Source organism: Diabrotica undecimpunctata, chromosome 6, assembly GCF_040954645.1.
Source record: "Diabrotica undecimpunctata isolate CICGRU chromosome 6, icDiaUnde3, whole genome shotgun sequence".
Classification (NCBI taxonomy): Eukaryota; Metazoa; Arthropoda; class Insecta; order Coleoptera; family Chrysomelidae; genus Diabrotica; species Diabrotica undecimpunctata.
Window position 1 is genome coordinate 47,550,485 of NC_092808.1, and position 18,571 is coordinate 47,569,055.

At 34.8% G+C, this 18,571-nt stretch overlaps 1 protein-coding gene across 1 annotated transcript in view; it reads left to right on the forward strand.

Annotated features, from left to right (window-relative positions):
• The window catches only part of LOC140442646 (KICSTOR complex protein kaptin-like), a 43,320-nt gene that overhangs the window by 11,147 nt on the left and 13,602 nt on the right, over positions 1 to 18,571 (forward strand). Inside the window, exons 3-5 of the mRNA XM_072533645.1 lie at positions 10,337 to 10,522; positions 12,605 to 12,771; positions 16,793 to 17,032. Of these exons, the coding sequence (XP_072389746.1) occupies positions 10,337 to 10,522; positions 12,605 to 12,771; positions 16,793 to 17,032 (593 nt within the window). The remainder of the gene's footprint in view (positions 1 to 10,336; positions 10,523 to 12,604; positions 12,772 to 16,792; positions 17,033 to 18,571) is intronic.

Here is an 18,571-nt window from a genome sequence, read left to right on the forward strand (position 1 = left end):
ATTTTTGTGACTTTAAACATTACAAACAGATATTTAATATTAACAATTATTTAAGAAACGAAAAACACTATAAATAAAAAATATAAAAGCATGGAATATCGTCATAATAGGCAAATACCCTGACCAAATTAGTACTATTGTATAAAAGCTGTACTTAGATACTCCGCTTTTGAATATAAACAATGTTTTAAAAAGTGTGATTTGATTTTAAGCTTAAACGATAATAAGTGAAGACTTTTTACTTCACCTGGCAAAAAGTTATACAAACCAACATCAGTCGAATTTTTTACGCTCTTTATTTATCTATCTAAAACGTTATGCTCGAATAGCATCTCTAGATCTTGTATCGTGATCATGGAAGTTGGATTTTATGTTAAATTTATGTTATGCCTTTGTTGGCATGAATTTCAATAAGTGTTTCGTATATATAGAGTGAAGGTAGTGGCATAATACCTAAATCCAGAAATAAAGGTTTACAGTGTCCTATATACTCTGCTCTTGCAACTATCCTCACTACTCTTTTTTGTAGTTTAAAAATTGGATTTTCGTGACAAGAATTATCCCAAACAGTTATGCCGTACTATAGATGGCTATGGAATAGTGCAAAGTAGCACATTCTAAGGGTACTTTTAGGAATCATATAAACTAGGTGGCGTGTTAAAATTATACTTGTATCAAGTCTAGAACTTAAGTAATCTGTATGAGCACTCCAATCCAAATTATCGTCTAGAAAGATTCCTAATAGTTTAACACTATTTCTTGAGATATACTTCCAATCGGAACTAAAAATCAAATTCTGATTTTTCTCTTCATTTAGCTTCAGTCCATTATGTAAAAACCAGTTTTTGCTTTCTGGGTATCACTATCTACACTGTGCGTCATTAAAAAAAGGTTACCTAGAATTTTATAAGAATTTTTCAATAATTTTAAGTTTATGCAATTTATTTTATCGTAACTATACTCCCACAATGCAGACACTTTTAGGCACCTCCACTGGCTGCCGACAGGTCAATTAAGGATACTCCTTAATTGACCTGTCTGGGTCAATCTTAAAATATGAACATTCATAGTAAATATCTTAATACTTTGATATTCTTACCTCACAAATTCACGAAGAACAAATAATACCAATCGTACAGAATGAATGTTCATAACCAAAAGTCCTTATTTATTCTTCAGACAATTAAAAAAACCAATATTTTCAACTTCTTATGGGTCAAATACACACAAATTAGAAATGTCTGAAAAGGTTTTTAAAACCTCCGCCCATTGTGACGTCAGAGTTAGGTAGTTCATTGTAAATGGACAGTGGAAGTGTGACGGCACAACTGTCAATTACTTTCCAAACAAAAGTTGAAATGACCAATCTCAAGACTTTTTAAATTCTATAAAGTTACCATTTTGCTTCCTCTGCTGCTTTTTTTTAAGTATAGTGTTTTTTACGATAATACCATCATAATTCAGTGTTCTATTTCTATGAAATATAGTTTAAAAATTTAAATTAAAGACATTCTAACCTTACTTTATTGATACATGCATTTTATTGCTTTTTTTATAAAACAACATGCTTTATTATTTACACAACCTTGTAAAATTGTTGTAGTAACTATTAGAATACTTATATATTGCAAAAAGCGGAAAGATTCTGTAAGAAAAATACAAATTATCCACACTAAACAAGGTTTGTTTGGAAAGTGAAACTGACAGATGTCAATAAAATCTACGTCATCACTTCCACGGTCCATTGTGAGGTGAGAGTCCAGGTGTCCACGTGACTAAGCTCGTCACACATTCGCTTGACTTCTACGACGTAAGTCAGGTAACTACTAAACTATTTCACTAAATCACTACAGAAAATGGTAAATTGTAGTACTTTCATGAAGTCACAAAGGAGATAAATGACATATTTGTTTACTGTCAAACTTAAGAAATTTTCCTATAACTATAATTCCACTATTTGGAAGAGTGATTTCATCGTTTGATGGCAGAGAAGTGGGGAAAGACGTATGAAAATCCAGTGGCGTACACTCACTTTTTTTTTCAACGTTAATTATATTATATTTTTTAAATATTATTTGTTCGAAATAGGCCACAATATAAATTTATTTACAGGTTTTTACTGACGTTTCGATCTCTATATCCAAAGACCGTTTTCAAAGATATACACGATAGTTACATTTATTTTATTTGTTTATTATTATATATTTATATAATAATATTTATATAATCTTATATTATTTATTTTCTTTTTTTTTTTCTAATTTTAAAATTCTTGAATAGAGATCGAAACGTCAGTAAATTAACCATGTAAATAGATATATTGTGGCTTATTTTCAAAATTCTCCCTAAAAATACCGAATTCCACAAGCAAAAAGCTATAAAAAATAAATATATCTATCATTTATATTTTTGAAAGCGGTCTCTTTATAGAGATCGAAACGTCAGTAAATTAAACATTTGAATATATTTTGTGGCTTATTCCCTACATTCCCCTAAAAATAGAGAATGCCATAAGCAAAAAGCTATAATTGATGGATTCGACCGTTACTTGATGGAAATTCATTTTATGTAACAATAAAACACTGAAAACTTTGTTTTTGAAACTTCCACAAAATTTATTATAAAATCTTATCACTACAGCTGTTTCGGCAGAGTGCTTTTCTCAAGTGATTTATTTTTGGTATGCATTTACACTTTATAGTTTTTAACGAAACCACTTTATAATCTTTAACCAACTTGAGACAAACAGTTCTCCCCTCCTCAACTTATTTCGTTAAAGACTATAATGTGTAAATGCATACCAAAAATAGATCACTTGAGAAAGGTACTCTGCCGAAACAGCTGCAGTGATAAGATTTTATAATAAATTTTGCTGAAGTTTCGAAAACAAAGTTTTCAGTGTTTGATTGTTACAAAAAGCTATAAAAAAACAAATAAATTTGCAGAAAGCTTATTGATGCTACCCGGCTATCGCGGAAGTTACGCTAAAACGTCTATTGACGTGACCTGACCAGGTTCTAATTTTGTTAAGATTCTCTTAAACCAGCGCTCAAATACTTCGGAAGTCATTTCTTCATGATAATCTCCTGTTTTTTTGACTCATATTGAAGCAAACCATCATCAAGGAACCCTATATCACTTCCTATATGGATAATGATTAAACATCGTCCCTTTCCTGATGGAGCTTTTAATCCTGTAAAGCAGCCTTCTATAAATGCTTCGCGTTTACCTTTGACATTTAAATCTTACCAATCTTCTCCAACTGTATGACCTTCGTTAATCCAGGTTTCATCCAAATAATATGTTTTCCGTTCAATGCTGCGAAGTGTGCGTATTTCTTTAAAATATTTTCTTCTCCACACAATAATTTCTTTTTTTTTTCTAATAACACACTTTTTCTGTTTTTACATATCGAAAGTTCATTTCGCGCATAGTTCTGATTAATACTCTACGAGATATCTTGGGTAAAAAGTAATTGTTTTCGAGCTCTTGAGAAATTTTTTCAGTGTTGGAATTTTACTCCGAAAATAAAATGTTTTGTCTCGTCATCCAAAACAATATTTTTTCTACCTCTAGTTTTACGTTTTATTTGCTTTTTATTTTCCGATGTATTTTTAGGCACATGATAAATACAGCTAATGGATACTTTTGTTAAACTGCTACAAATATCGACCGCTTGGCTAATATTTGATGCCATTTTTCTGCATCATGCAATTCAATTCCTTCATATCGTATCACTACCTTCACTTCTGACGTTAATATTTTGCTGTCTTCTCTTGGAACAACTCGGTTGTTCGTCCATTATATTTTAATAATCACAGAATATAATTAAAAATTTACTATTAAACGACAAACTCCAATAACACTAGGATTATCACCACAAACTTCAACCGCAAAAAATATAATCACAAAAGCCAACAGAAGCACTCCCGCCAGCACCGCCTATGTAAATGAACGTTTCTTGCTTCTGCAGGTGCGGTGGTATTACCGCTATGATGCTTTACAAGTTGCCACGTTTTTGAAACGGAATGGGAATGAAATGTAACATATCAATTTTTATTTTATTAACTTAAATATGTAACAAAACTGAACATGTAAAAAAATTTATTTCAATACAATTTTGTGCTTTTGTGCACTGTACGGCATCTTGTGGTTACGTCTGCTATAGAGAAGCACAAATAAATGTACTAATTATACATTCTATGATTTCTGATGAGAAAACGCAAATTAAACGGGTAGTTTTCGGGGGCCGCTGATTACATTTAAATTTAAGGACATTCGGCGTTTAAACGATGAAATCACTCTTCCAAATAGTGGAATTTTACTATAGAAAGTTATATATTATAAATAGGTATCTTCTTCTTCGCGTGCCATATCAGAGTTATCCGACGTTGGCGATCACCATTGCGAAGGCTTCTCGATATTCTGCAATATGGAATAATTATCCTGCATTTGATATCTGAGTCCATTCTCGAATGTTTTTTAACCAAGAAACTTGTTTTTTTCCTACACCTCTACGGCCCTCTATTTTGCCTTTAAGGATCAGTTTTAATATTTTATATCGACTTCCCCTTACTATATGTCCCAAATAAGACATTTTTCGATGTTTAACAGTCTTTAGCAGTTCTCTATCTTTGTTGACGCTCCTTAGTACTTCTTTATTAGTCTTCCTTGCTGTCCAAGGTATTTTCAGCATTCGTCTATGAACCCACATTTCCAATGCTTTAATTTTGTTCATGATCGATACTTTTAGCGTCCACACTTCGGCACTATACAAAAGGACGGACCAAATATAGCACTTAACCATTTTTTGTCTTAGTTCTAAACTGAGATGATTATTGCAAAGAAATGACCTCATATTCATAAAAGTAGTTTTAGTCATTGCTATTCTATGTTTTATTTCTATGTCTGGATCCAGTTGGTCCGTTATCACAGTTCCCAAATATGTCATTTTGTGAACTTTCTCAACTTGGACTCAGTTTAATTGAAGCTTTGCATCGGGATGTGAGTCACGACTAAACACTAAAAATTTGGTTTTTTAAATATTTTACATGAAATTCCTCACTTCTGATATGTATTACCTCCGCTACATAAAAATGCGCTGTTTTCTTCCCAGCTATTTTTACTAACACAGAACCTCCCTGTTTTAAAGCGCTGATAACAAACCTGTGTTCATCTGGCTGAAAAATATCATCAGATATCTGTGAACTATCTGAACTAGACGAATAGATGTCATCTTCATCAGACGTTTCTACTTCAGCTTCAGCTTTCTTTTTAACGCTCAACGCGTTCCGAATAGTTTGTTTGCTTTTCTGTAGCTCTTCTTTTCGTCGTCTTTCATTAAAAATTCGTTCAATTTCGTCCTTCTCCGGAGTGTCGGTCAAAATTCGGCTATTAGTTTTCTTACGATTGTTGACTTTTAAGGCACGTTTTTGTGATTTTGGGTATGATCTTATTGGTTCTGGGGATGTAAATATTGAAGCGTCTTTACTTGCGGCAGGAATTGATTGTTCCGCTGATACGTTGAAGTCTCTTACAGGAGACAACTCTGCAACCGCAACACTAGGATCCTCTCGATTGGTTACTGATTAGTAAAGGTATTCATCATCTCCAAAAATGTGTCATTTAGGGACCAAATTCCCGACACCCTAAAACTAGATAGGATATTTTTTGGCGTTAATGCCAGTGGATATGCTTGTCCTGCCAATTCTGCGACATTACATATAGTTATTGTTTGCCCTGGGTGGTTTAAAAGCCATTCATCACAAGCAGTATTATAGTATTGTTTGTAAGGCCCAAAAATGGTGCGGTCCAAAAGTTGGAGTTTGTGACTGGTATGGGGTGGTAATGTTAGCAAAATAACCCATTTTTTGTCTAATATTACGGCTTCAGTAGAACAATGGTTTTCGTGGTTATCCAATATTAATAGATTTTTGTTCTCAGCGCTTGGTAGTTCCTTATCAATAAAATATTGCAACGACAAAACAAATTTTTCAGAATTTTACCATCCAGTTATATGAGCTGATCTGATTAAATCTGCTGGCGTACCACTCATCATGTACGATTTGAAGTTGACGCTAGGAAATATAAACATGGGCGGTACACTATTTCCAAAAGCGTTAATGCAGGCTATCATTGTTACGTTTGAGCCCCTTTCGCCAGATGTAGCAGCGCCTACTTGTTTTTGGCCCTTAGGTGCAATTATCTTTGTAGGGTTTTGAACGGTACAGTTTCGTCCATGTTGAAAACGCCTGCTGCAGTAAATTTGTATTTCATAATAACCTTCTTCAAATTTGTAAAAAAAAATCCATTATGTCTGTTAAAGCTCGTAGCCCTAGAAAGGCTAGTTGCCTCGGATTTTCTAAGACTAAGTTCCTGATGTCTTTTCATAAACTCACGGAATCACTGCTTTCCAGCTTTTTCATTTGTCCTCCAATATTAGGAATATTTTTGTTATTTGATTTAGCAAAAGCATACGCTACAGATCTAAGCGGATTTTTGTAAAGACCATAACGCATTTTTGATGAAACAATGAGATATTTTACGAGACTTGTTTCCTCTGTCGGAGTAAAGACTGCTTTTACCGCACAATTTTTATAGGGCTTATAATATTGAAGTTCGTTTTCATCGACTTTAAATATTCGTTGAATGGTTGCCCTCGAAACATCAAAATCGACGCTGGCTTTCCGCTGACTCATTCCATTTTTAACGGCAGCTACAGCTAGTTTAATTTGCTCTTTACTGGGTCCTATTTTTTCACTTTATTTTTACTTCTGGCATCTGTAAATTAAAAAAATAATTGTTGTACCTATTTGCTTAAGATTGTATTCGGGCATTTTTTATATTTTCAACTGATACACACAAATATGAACAAAAATACAGTATTTCAATTAACTTACTTTACTTTTTCGTGTCTGGATCCGACTACAGTTTTTCTGTCCAATATCGGGCTACGTCTACACCCTTTGTATTTGCGAGCCATACATCATCGAGGGTGCACTGTGATGGGCAAAGTCTGCATACTCTCAGGTGCTCCATGTTCTGTATTTCCCCACATTCACAAAGTGCGTCGCTGTCTGTCTTGATGCCCCATTTAATGAGGTTCTGTTTTACAGGGGCAACACCTGTGCGTATGCGATTCAGTGTCTGCCAGGTTCTCCAGTCCAGGTTCATTCCATTAGGTCGTTCTGGATGCGGGGGGAACAGTTCGGGTGGTTCGACGCTGACATTTCTCATAAACCTTTTCCTTGATTTAAGTCGGCTGATTCCTGGTGGTTCGTCAAACCCGTATAATTGGTGCCTTTCATCGAAAGTTTGCCTGAACTTCTCCACATATTGTGAGGCGCATCTACGGTCATCTGGTGATGAGAATCCAGCTACCCGGTACAGTAGGGGTAGGGGGTAGGCTTCATACAACCGGTAATTATTCTGCATGTTTCATTCAACGCCGTGGTGACTTGTTGGGCGTGTCTAGATCTACCCCAGACGGGACAAGCATATTCCCCTGTTGAGAAACATAAGGCCTCAGCTGTTGTCTTCAAGACCTGGGGGTTTGCACCCCACTTGCTCCCTACAAGTTTCCGGAGAAGGTTGTTTCTCGTAGAAACCTTTTGTCTTGTGTTCTGGCAGTGGAATTTATACGTTAGTGACCGGTCTAGTACTACTCCAAGATATTTGGGCTTATCAATATGTTTCAAGCGTTGTCCCTCCCAAGAAACATTCAGCTTTACATGCGCTAGTTGGTTGTTGAGATGGAATGCACATACTTGGGTTTTAGTAGGGTTTGGCTTTAATGAGTTTTGTTTGTAGTAAGTTGACATCATGTTTAAAGCCTCTTCCATTGTCGACTCTACTTGTGTGAGTGTTTTCCCCTTTACGGCTATACCAAGGTCATCAGCGTAGACAAAACTCTCAGTCTGAGGGTGCATTGGTTGGTCGTTGGTGTAGATGTTAAATAAGGACGGCGCCAGAACGCTTCCTTGAGGTAGGCCATTTTTTTGGGTTCTCCATCTGCTCTTCTTTCCATTTAGCAAAACGTAGAAACGTCTATTACACAACAGTGATCTAATGATATTTACCAGGTCGTAGTCAAGCACAGTGTTATAGATCTTAGTTAGCAGGGTTCTGTGGTTTATCGTATCATAGGCCGCTGTGAGGTCTATCAAGGCTACTCCCACTATGTCTTTCTGCTCAAATCCCTCCTCTATGTATTCTGTTAGGTTCAGCACTTGGCCTGTGCATGATTTACCTGGTCTGAAGCCTGCTTGTTGTGGGATTAATTTTGCATCTAATTTTTCCTGGATGCGGTTTAAAATGAGACGTTCATACAATTTATACAAATGGCATAGCAGGGATATCGGACGGTAGCTACTCGGTAGTTCAGGGTCTTTCCCAGGTTTCAGAAGGGCTACTACTTTTGATTTACGCCACAGTTTTGGAATCTGGTAGGTAGAGCGACAGATGTTAAATAGATCGAGCACCCATTGTCTCGCTTTTTGCCCGAGGTGTTTTATCTGCTCTGTTAGGATTTCGTCCACTCCAGGTGATTTTCCATTTTTCATACAGTCAATACCATTTTTGAGCTCTTCGATGGTAAATGAGTTTCGCAAGAGAGTTGTTTCCTGGTCTTGAGTTCTTATAATCTTTGGCGTTTTGCAACGATTGTTTGTTTTGCCATTCAGAAGCAGTTGGTGGGCTATCTGATTTGGTGTTATTGTACATAGCTCTTTCATCTCTGTGGGATCACCATTAAGTTTTTTGATCATATTCCAAGCCTGCTTACTACTGTGCGTCATATCCATTTTACTTAAAGTCTCGCTCCACCGTTGTTGTCTGGAGGCACTTAGTGTTTGCTGTAGTCTCTCCCCTATCTCTGCCGTAACTTCGCTAAATGGGTCTTTACTATATTCTTCGGTGTACTTTGTCATAATGTCTTTTGCTTCATCGTTCAGACCAGATATGTAATGTTGTTGACATCCTCTGGGTATGTGTTTACATGAGATTCGTTTTACAAGTTTGATAAACGCGTCATAGTTTTTGGGGATCGGGACTATATTTTTCACTTGTGTTTCCAATTCATCAGCAAATTTTGCCCAGTTCGCTTTTTTAAAATTAAACCTTCGTTTGAAAGGAATTTTGGGAGCTTTTATAGCGCTGTAAACAGTTATTCCCACGGGCCTATGTTGCGTCTTCGGTATAGGCTTATATACCTTCCTAACGCAACGGTCCTCTAAAGACATGCTGATGAAGGTGAGATCAGGGTTGTAACCTTTCTTCCATATTTTGCTCTGGAACGAATAGGGCAGTTTTGGGTCATGTAGAAGTGCCAGGTTGTTTTTTTCAGCCCACGATTCCACAAGATCTCCATTCTTATCAGTTGAAGCGTAGCCCCAATGGACATTATGACTATTAAAATCACCCAGAATGAATCTGGTTTTTTGAGAAGCGAAATTTTTTGGAGGGGAGAAAACAAAGTCTCTCTGGGGTGGTTTATACACAGATATCACTGTGCAGGCTCCTATTTCGACGGTTAGTATTTCAATGTCGTTGTAGCATGTTTTTTCAGCTGATGTTACATCAATATCTCTTCTCACGAAGATGGCGCTTCCATGTTTTGCACTTGAATGTTCAATGATAAGCTGCATTCCCTCAACGCTAGGTCTATGTGCTGATATGTCACGGTGAGTCTCTTGTATACATAATATATCACACTTGTGGATTTTACACAGTTCAGACAAAATTTCCTGTTTGTTACAAGTAATACCCTCAATGTTTATGGTCATCATTGTCAGTGTAGGCTCTGAGAAGAGCCGTTGATTCTCGTTACTTTGTTCGGATCCAGTGGTGGAAGGATTGGCCGCCCGAGGGGCGTTTCCAGGGAGCGCCAGTGACATATTGTTCTTATAATATCACTTGCGTGGAGGCTCCTTCCGTGCTCCCCATTTCAATTAAAAAACACAACTAGCAAATTTAGTTCCTAACTAAAAAAAAAAACAAAAAATTTACGGTTTTGGAGATAGAGGGTGGGTGAGTGAGGTGGCGGGCTAAAATTACATTGAGTCTTATTTTTTAATCACATAGAACCTAAGAGAATGAAAAAATTGAATTCTGGGAGTGAGGTCATTTTGCGTATCTTAACGGGGGTATCATTTTAAACGATATTTTTACATAATTAATTATATATTAGATTTTTGTTGGACAAATGCGTTATCGTTTTCCAATGCATCAAATTAGTGTCAGTACCAGATGTATATAGGGATGTACAGTATCTTGTGTATGCTATTTCGATGCTATTTTGTGCAATACATTTTTTTATTTTATATTATTTTTTTTTTAGAATAGTAGTGATGCAGAAGGACGTCTAGATACTTACCTAAATATTTACTCAGGAGAAGAAACAGAAGAACTGAACATTGAAAATATAGCCCAAAGTTGTCTCAATGTCGAACTTAGTTTTATTCCTTACAAATTGTTACACATGTACTTGGTAACTTTCGATGAAGACAAAATAGTAAATAAAGAGGTATGTGTACGGTTGATTAAATGTTTTCAAATATGTAGTAGACTTTTACTTACTTGAAATCAAAAATAGATATGTATCTCTATTTTTGAAGTCTATTGTGTGGAATATTGTAATGACTTATTGCTAGATTTTTACTTTTGCTCATTCATTTTCTTAGATTGTTTACACTTCACTTTATACATGTATTTGTTTATTTTAATAATGGGCTAAGAACCCAATATTATATGAACCGTTGAAAATGAAATACCGATTTTTTTTTAAAGCCGTTTTGATAATTTTAACTGATTTATATGGTTTATGATGCGCTGACTTTACCCAAATTCGTTTCTTTATTGTGAGGCTCCTCTTGGTACATTTTCGCTTATAAATACTATCTGGAATGTCCCTGTGCAGCATCCAGCAGTAGGCTATTATTGTTGTGCTACATTTTCCTTGATATCTTCTCTTTCCACCTGATTTATATCTTAATGGAAACGTTTCTCTACTGCTCCGAAATTCGTTGAAAGTCTAGGTGGGAGTGCAAAAAATGAACCCTTAGGTTTATGAGACAACCCAAGTCTTGAAGAGTCTTGAGCATTTTTTTGACTATTTTTTTGCAATCCTGATCTTTATTACTTCCCAAAAATGTCTCCACAGCATCCTTAAATGCGAACCATCCTTCTCTTCGGAGATCTATCATGGTGTTGGCAAACTCTTGATCGACTAGAAGTCTTCTGATATCTGGCCCAACAAATATACCTTCCTTCATATTGTTCTGAAGCTATTTTCTTGTGGCGTTTTAAAGTAATTACTATTTAAATGGGAATAAGCCACAATTGTGGAAATTGAATCGTCAATAAACGTACTTTAACCTTTAATTATGGCTTATTCCCATTTAAATAGTAAATACCTTCCTTCAATTTCGCCTCCGAGAGACCTGGAAAATTTTTAATGAAGTATTGGAAACATTCTCCGTCTTTTGGTAGAAATTGGATAAACTGTTTCTTAAGGTCTTCCGTCTTTTGTGGGAGATATACAAACTGCTTCATAAGGCCTATTATATGAAGAGTTAAGGAAATTTTTTTCTGTTGGTGGCAAGTTTTCTTACAGTACTTTATTTTGTCCAACTCCAAACGCCTTTGGCTTCCAACTGCCCATTTAACATAGATTTTGTCGAAAGCTTTCTCATAGTCTATAAACGCAACGAAAAGATCTTTTTGTTGGTCTTCGACATTTTTGGGCAAGAGTTGTGAAACTATACAGAGCTTCCACTGTTCCGAAGCCGTTACGAAAGCCAAACTGTCTATTACTCATATCCGCTTCGCACTTTCTAAATATCCTTGCATGTATAATCTTTAAAAATATTTTTAATAAGTGTGACATTAAGCTGATTAATCTATAGTCATTAACAGTGTTTGGGGTTCTTGCGTAGCTGAAAGAATTTTGTTAGGGCAAAAATTTGGAAGAATTTGCGGGATGATTGAACATGCTTCATGAGTAGAACAAAAACTGTTATAAATTGCAATAAAACTTTAGATTTAATGCAGAGTTTCGTTGATGATGCAGATTTCGTTGTACGTTGTTTCCACGTACATCCTGATACAGAGCTGCACAAGTACATATTGTAGGTCCTTCTTCAGTCTTGCGTGTATTACATAAGAATTCATTTAAACCCTACAAAATCCAGTTATTACAAAGATTAAGTAGACATTAATTTAACAGTTTAGTAAACTTTTAAATGTTAAAATTTAGTTGTACTTAGTTTGAATAATAAATATTATTGAGACGATTAGCGTCTCAATTAGATGTTCCTGACTACATACAATCGAAAGTATTGTATACGGTTGTTGCAAGTGGTATCAAAGTGAAGATTTCAATAAAGGTACAATATACAGGGTGTTGTATTTAAACAACCAAAGTTACTAATGATATCAAAAAAATCTGTTCAATCTGGCAACGTTACAAATTTCAAATTTTCATATATATCCCTGTTTTTGTATAATTCTGACGATCCATATCATATAAGAGGTAATTAAGCGTTTCCAAACTTTTGGTCCACTTTGTATATAAATTAATTTAACAAATTAATAAACACTATTTTAGGTGGTTTTTGTTTTATCCGGTAGCGACAATCAAATACATATATTTAGGGAAAACAATGAGGAACACAATTACAAAGAAATAGACAATCAGGAATATTTTCCGGAATTTACTAAAACCCCAAGTCCCGTAATTTGGATAGATGTATATTATACTCAAGATTTTTCAGAGTAAGTTGTATTTTTCATAAGTATACTAGATAACTTACTATTCATTCAATTTTATTTATTTTTTTCAATTTTATTCAATGTTATTTCATTTTTTATAATTTTATGTAATTTCATTTAATTTCATTTAATTTCATTTAATTTTATTTTATTTTGTTTAATTTTATTTTATTTTATTTTATTTAATTTTATTTAATTTTATTTAATTTTATTTAATTTTTATAATTTTATTTAATTTTTTATGATTTTATTTAATTTTATTTCATACAATTATTTTAAAATCAAAATTAGTCAAATCCATCTAGTCGTGTATGTATATTATGTATGTACATTACGGTATACCGCAAGATGACTACACGCGTCTCGATTTGTCGAGTCACGCTACAGACTAGAAAAAGAGAAAAATCAATATTGGCTGGTTGCCAATACTAAAAGAAGAAGTTAGCAACAAGAACTTACCAATATTAAGTGATAAATAGAAAGTAGCGTCACATCATCTACAAGCATACACAATACATTATGCAACACACAATACATAAACATATAATTCATGAAGACATAATACATAGACACATAAAACAATCAGAGTTAGATAAAAGCATGACTATATGCCTACAAGATCGAGGCCAAGTAAGTTAACCGTCAATTTGGAAAACAATAACCGCCAAACAACTTTTGGTTATAATAAAATCTTACTACTTTAAAATAATCTTTTTTGAAAACAATTTCCGAAGTGGAAATCGAAACCTTAAATAAAAATTATAAAATGTAATTTTTATTACAGTCAATTATGGCTTAATCCCATGTAAACATCATTTTTAACTTAGACATGCCATAAGAAAACAATTTCATTGCCTTTTTAATGTTAATAATCTTGTTTCGTTTGCCTGGACGTTGCCAAAAGATCCGTCCGATTTATTTTTCTGAAATTTTCGGTAAACAGTAATGTTTTATGGGAGCGAGGAGTTAACCCACTGCCCAATCTTTAACCAGGAGACTTATTACCATAACTTATTCTATTTTGGTTCGCGGGAGGTATTTTATTTCCCTCCTTCCCGCCTGCCCTAGGACCGGTTAGGGCATTTCCTATGCAAAACGTGGGGACGCGTCCGATGGGAGATAGACAACTCCACACGGATGGAAATCAATAGATATAGACAATTCTATATCAAATCCATCTACTAAGGAGCACAAACAAATCAGGCACATACTCATATCAAAATAATCACGAGACCCAAGTTATAAACCGGTCGTACTGCAGCCAATTGGTTTATTGTGCATCTTCCATTCATTCATGATACCCATTTCCGTATTCTCTGCTACAGAGTCTGCAGCTTGCAATGGAACCAATATATGTACATTTTGCCAGTTATGTTGTCTTCGGATCTAATCTTTTCCGATCGCGGACGATGCATTTTGGCTCTCCTCCTCCTCCTCCTCCTGCTGGCTATGGACCGAAGTACCTATTTTGTAACGATCCTCTTCCGAAAAGTGCATCAGCTCTTTCATTGTCACGTATTAGCCGGTAACCTGGAACCTATACCAGTGTGACACTTAAGTATGTTCATTACGCTGCATTTCGAAAGATCTCATATTAATTTCTCTTGTACAATGCAAGAAATCTCTGCATGGAATATAGAGATATATTCTACTAATGAAATAAAAATGTTTACATTTCCACCGCTACTGTAAGCTTTTTCATTTGGCCCTTTTATATTTTTAGATTGTTCTGTCGGTTTCCTCTGCCCCCGAGTAGATGTCGACCTGAAAAGATACTTTAGGTCTTTATCTGGGTACCATATGGTCAGAAGTCACTGTCCAAATGGTATCTTGAAATTCCATTTATTATGATGCTATATCCTAATCTCACCATTAAATTGCTCAGGTTTCCTCGCAGTCTATAGCCCATTCTCCCATCCCCTTATGAAGATGTGCAGAAGAGGGACTCTAGAGCTTCTGTTGATGACCTCTCAGAGTTCCTGTAGGTCCCAGGCAAGAAAGGATTTGCACCTTGTGAATTTGAGGATGAATATAAATCCAATATAATTTACATTTTTATACCCTACATTTTTCATTGAGTGAGCTAGTCATTAAGGTAGTCACCAACCCTCTCTAGGTTATTCGTTTTACCTGCTGATTCCAAGTAAGCGTCGAGTTTAATATTATCCCAAGATACTTTACTTCACTCACCAAATTTAGATTTGTATCATTCAAATTTAGAGTAGCTAATCCCTCTAACTTATATCTTCAACATAAAGCAACAATGCCATTCGAAAATGAACTGTCCCATATTTTCACAGGTTTGAATGCAGTAGTGCAGAACTATTTAAAGCGGCGGTCAAATGATGATTTCCAACATTCGATAGAAGATGGAACTTGAAGAAGAAGATCCTCACACTCGGAAAGGGAGTTAGACAAGGTTGCGTACTGTCACCAGCATTATTTAACATATATTCTAAAAACATCTTTAGAGAAGCCTTGGACAAGTCAGATTTATTGCAGTAAACAGCCAACTTGGGATGCAGACCATACCGTATTGCTGGCAGATAGTGCACTGGGGCTCCAAAGGATGATGGATAATGTTGTAGAAACATGTTACAAATACGGCCTAAAACTAAATTGTAGGAAGACAAAAATAATGATCTAATAAGAATACGAACATAAACGCCCAAATTACAATAAACGATACACCGTTAGAAAGAGTGGATAAAATTTGGGCTGTAATATTAAGGATACCTGGGATCGTAGCTACGATATAAAAACGTATTAAAAAAGGTCTTTTAACGGTCTTAGGAAGATTCTCTGCAGCTTATCTTTAGGTATTAATATACGCATGAGAATTCTTAAATGTTACGTCTTTAGTGTCCTCTACGGTGTAGAAAGCTGTCTTACAGAAAATGCCTTAAAACGATTAGAGGCATTTGAAATGTGGTGCTACCGACGTATGTTAAGAGTCTCATATATACAACACACAACTATTCTCGAGAGGCTAAGAAAAGACAAAGAAATTAATTTAATTTGTTCTTTACGGTATTATTAACACCGTAAAGTGTTATTAACACCGTAAAGAACAGAAAATTGGCTTACTTCGGCCAAATTATGCGTAATAAGAAATACCGACTTCTATAGTTAATTCTACAGGGAAAGATTGAGGGCAAGAGAGGCCTTAGACGTAGAGGTATAACCTTGCTGGTCAATCTTAGGAAATGGTCTCGTCTAACGTCAACTGATTTATTTCGAGCTGCTGTGAAAAGAATAAGATGGGTCAATGTGGTCGCTAACATCACTATAGAAGATAGGCACCTTTTGAAGAAGAATCCCTCTAAATTTATCCTTCTAAACTTCATAATTTTTGACTTCTGGGAATAATATCAAGTGTGGGACTGTGTCATTAAATTGCCTTGGTCTAAGATGACCAGATCATCCGCATATCCCAGTTTATTTTGTTCACTTTAGTGTTGTAGTGATTTTATATATACACGATGCATTTTAAAAAACGGTTTGAGTAGGTCTATTAGTTTTCATTAAAGGTAGACAGTTAGTTTCCATTGGTTGGAAGACAGCGGATACATTTTTAGTTGTTTAAATAAATCTGGCAGTCTTATAATAGAATTTAATAACATATTTTGAATTTGTTTTGATGGATACTCAAGTAACCGGATAGATAATACACTGAAATAATACGCAATATTATGTTGTTTAATGCCTTTTAGACGCATATTGCGATCTATTTTAACTAAGATTATATAACAATCCCGTAATTTCAAATCAAAAATACCTGCTATATGTTTTAACCCTTAATGTTAATTACTTTCATGAGTGGAAAAATAATCTCAACACGTTATTCCATAAAAAGTGTAAATGAAGCGATAGATTTGAATGAAAATGTAATAGAACCGTTTGTTTTAACAAATAAACTGAACACAATGAACTTATGATTAATCGTACGTATCTTGTTGTTTTATTCTTTAGTGGTATATATGATGACTACTATTTTTATAGACTATCTTCTTTTATTTTTCAGACGAATAACTGCATTCGCTTGTGAGTGTGGCTACATCAAATTACTGAAGATAGACGTGAAAACTAACAAAGTGGTTTATAATTTCTCAACTAGATTTGGAAATTATGTTTCTCAAGTGCATATTAGTCCGGAGAAAGATCCTCCGCCTGAAGGCCTTAAACTACTTACGAAGACTGGTTTTAGAGACAGAAGACTTAATTTAGTGGTCGTAAATACTATATTACCCTGTCTTATATTTCAGTAAGTATTACTAACAATACAGTAAGTAATAAAAAAAAATGATCAAAATTAATTAAATTATGTCCTCCTCCTCCTCATTCCTTGGAACTTTGTCAGGGCGTGGTGACACTCTAAATATGGCTAGCTTGATGTCTCCATTGGGTGCGATCCTGTGCCATAGGTAAGTTTTCTTTTTCTGACCAGTGTTCATTTGGTGTACCCATCGTGTTGGAGATCTTTATCTTGGTCTTTGGCCTTCTACCTTTCTTTCTACTACCAATGGTTCCATGGTCCCCGTTCTTCTAGTTATGTGGCCTAAGTAAATTAGGTATGCTCGATGTACTCTTTTTAATAGCCTGTCTTTTATATGAACCTCTTTCAGAATTGACAGGTTGGTTCTATGTTCTGTATCTTACTCCTATCCATTTTTTTTTAGAGTCCACGTTTCAGCTGCATGTGTAGCAATGGGAAAATAAAGGTATTGACTAACCTGAGCTTCGTATTCCTGGTTTTTGTTCGGTCTTTTTATATTTTAATCAATTTAGCTGTTGCGATTTTGCCATTACCATTGTTGGTTATCAGTGTGCCCAAGTATACAAATCTGTCTACTTGTAAACTTGTAAAAATGTAACCTTCGAATGGTTTGACAATATTTTATGTGATATGGATTGATTTAATAGATAATTTTAACGAAAAGCATGCTCTGGATATATTTTAGAATGTAAAAGAACGGTATGAGACAGAATATTTTTAGAAACTGAACAATGATAGATAATTATATGCCTTTAAGGCTGGGAAGTTAAATATAAAATTGACATATGATTTTATATTATTAATTAGAATATTTCTTAATGAAATGCTATGAAAAATGAAAGATATACATATATCAACTATCAAAGGAGAAATGACAATATTTTAGAAATCAAAATGGCTGATGGTTTTTATACTTTTTCCTTTTTTTTATTGATAATTATGGCTCAGATTGGCTATAAACCAAACGGTACACGCACAAAAAAAACCAAAACTTTCCTCCAACTTCTCTTCTTCCAAACAAAAAACAAAATTTAATATTCTTAAAACAAGAATAGCCAGCACGTCCCTGGGCCGCCTACTGATTTAAAACCACTTTACTTCTCCCCGATCAGAACAAGAGTGACACGAGTCGGAGAAGCATATATATAGTTTTCCAAAACTGTCGCTTGGGGTCGCTGCTTAATGCCAACTTAGAAATTAAAAGTTACTAAAGGATATTTAATGAATGTTGATTTAAATATTTTATTTAAAAGTGATGAAAGGATTATTGAAGTGGCGGACTCGTTACATAGTGATCCTTTTTTATGGATAGAGATAAAGGTTGATTTGCACCACTTATCAGGCCATTCAGCTGTGATCCATATCATGTTGCACATATCCAGTATTAAATCCACGCAAATCTCACATATTGCTTTTAGAGTATCTAGAGTCTCCGCTAGTCTGCCATCGATGCCTGGGGATTTTTTGTTTCTTAGTTGGTTGAGAGTCTTCTCTACTTCAGCTCGTAAAAGTATTGGTCCTACTTCT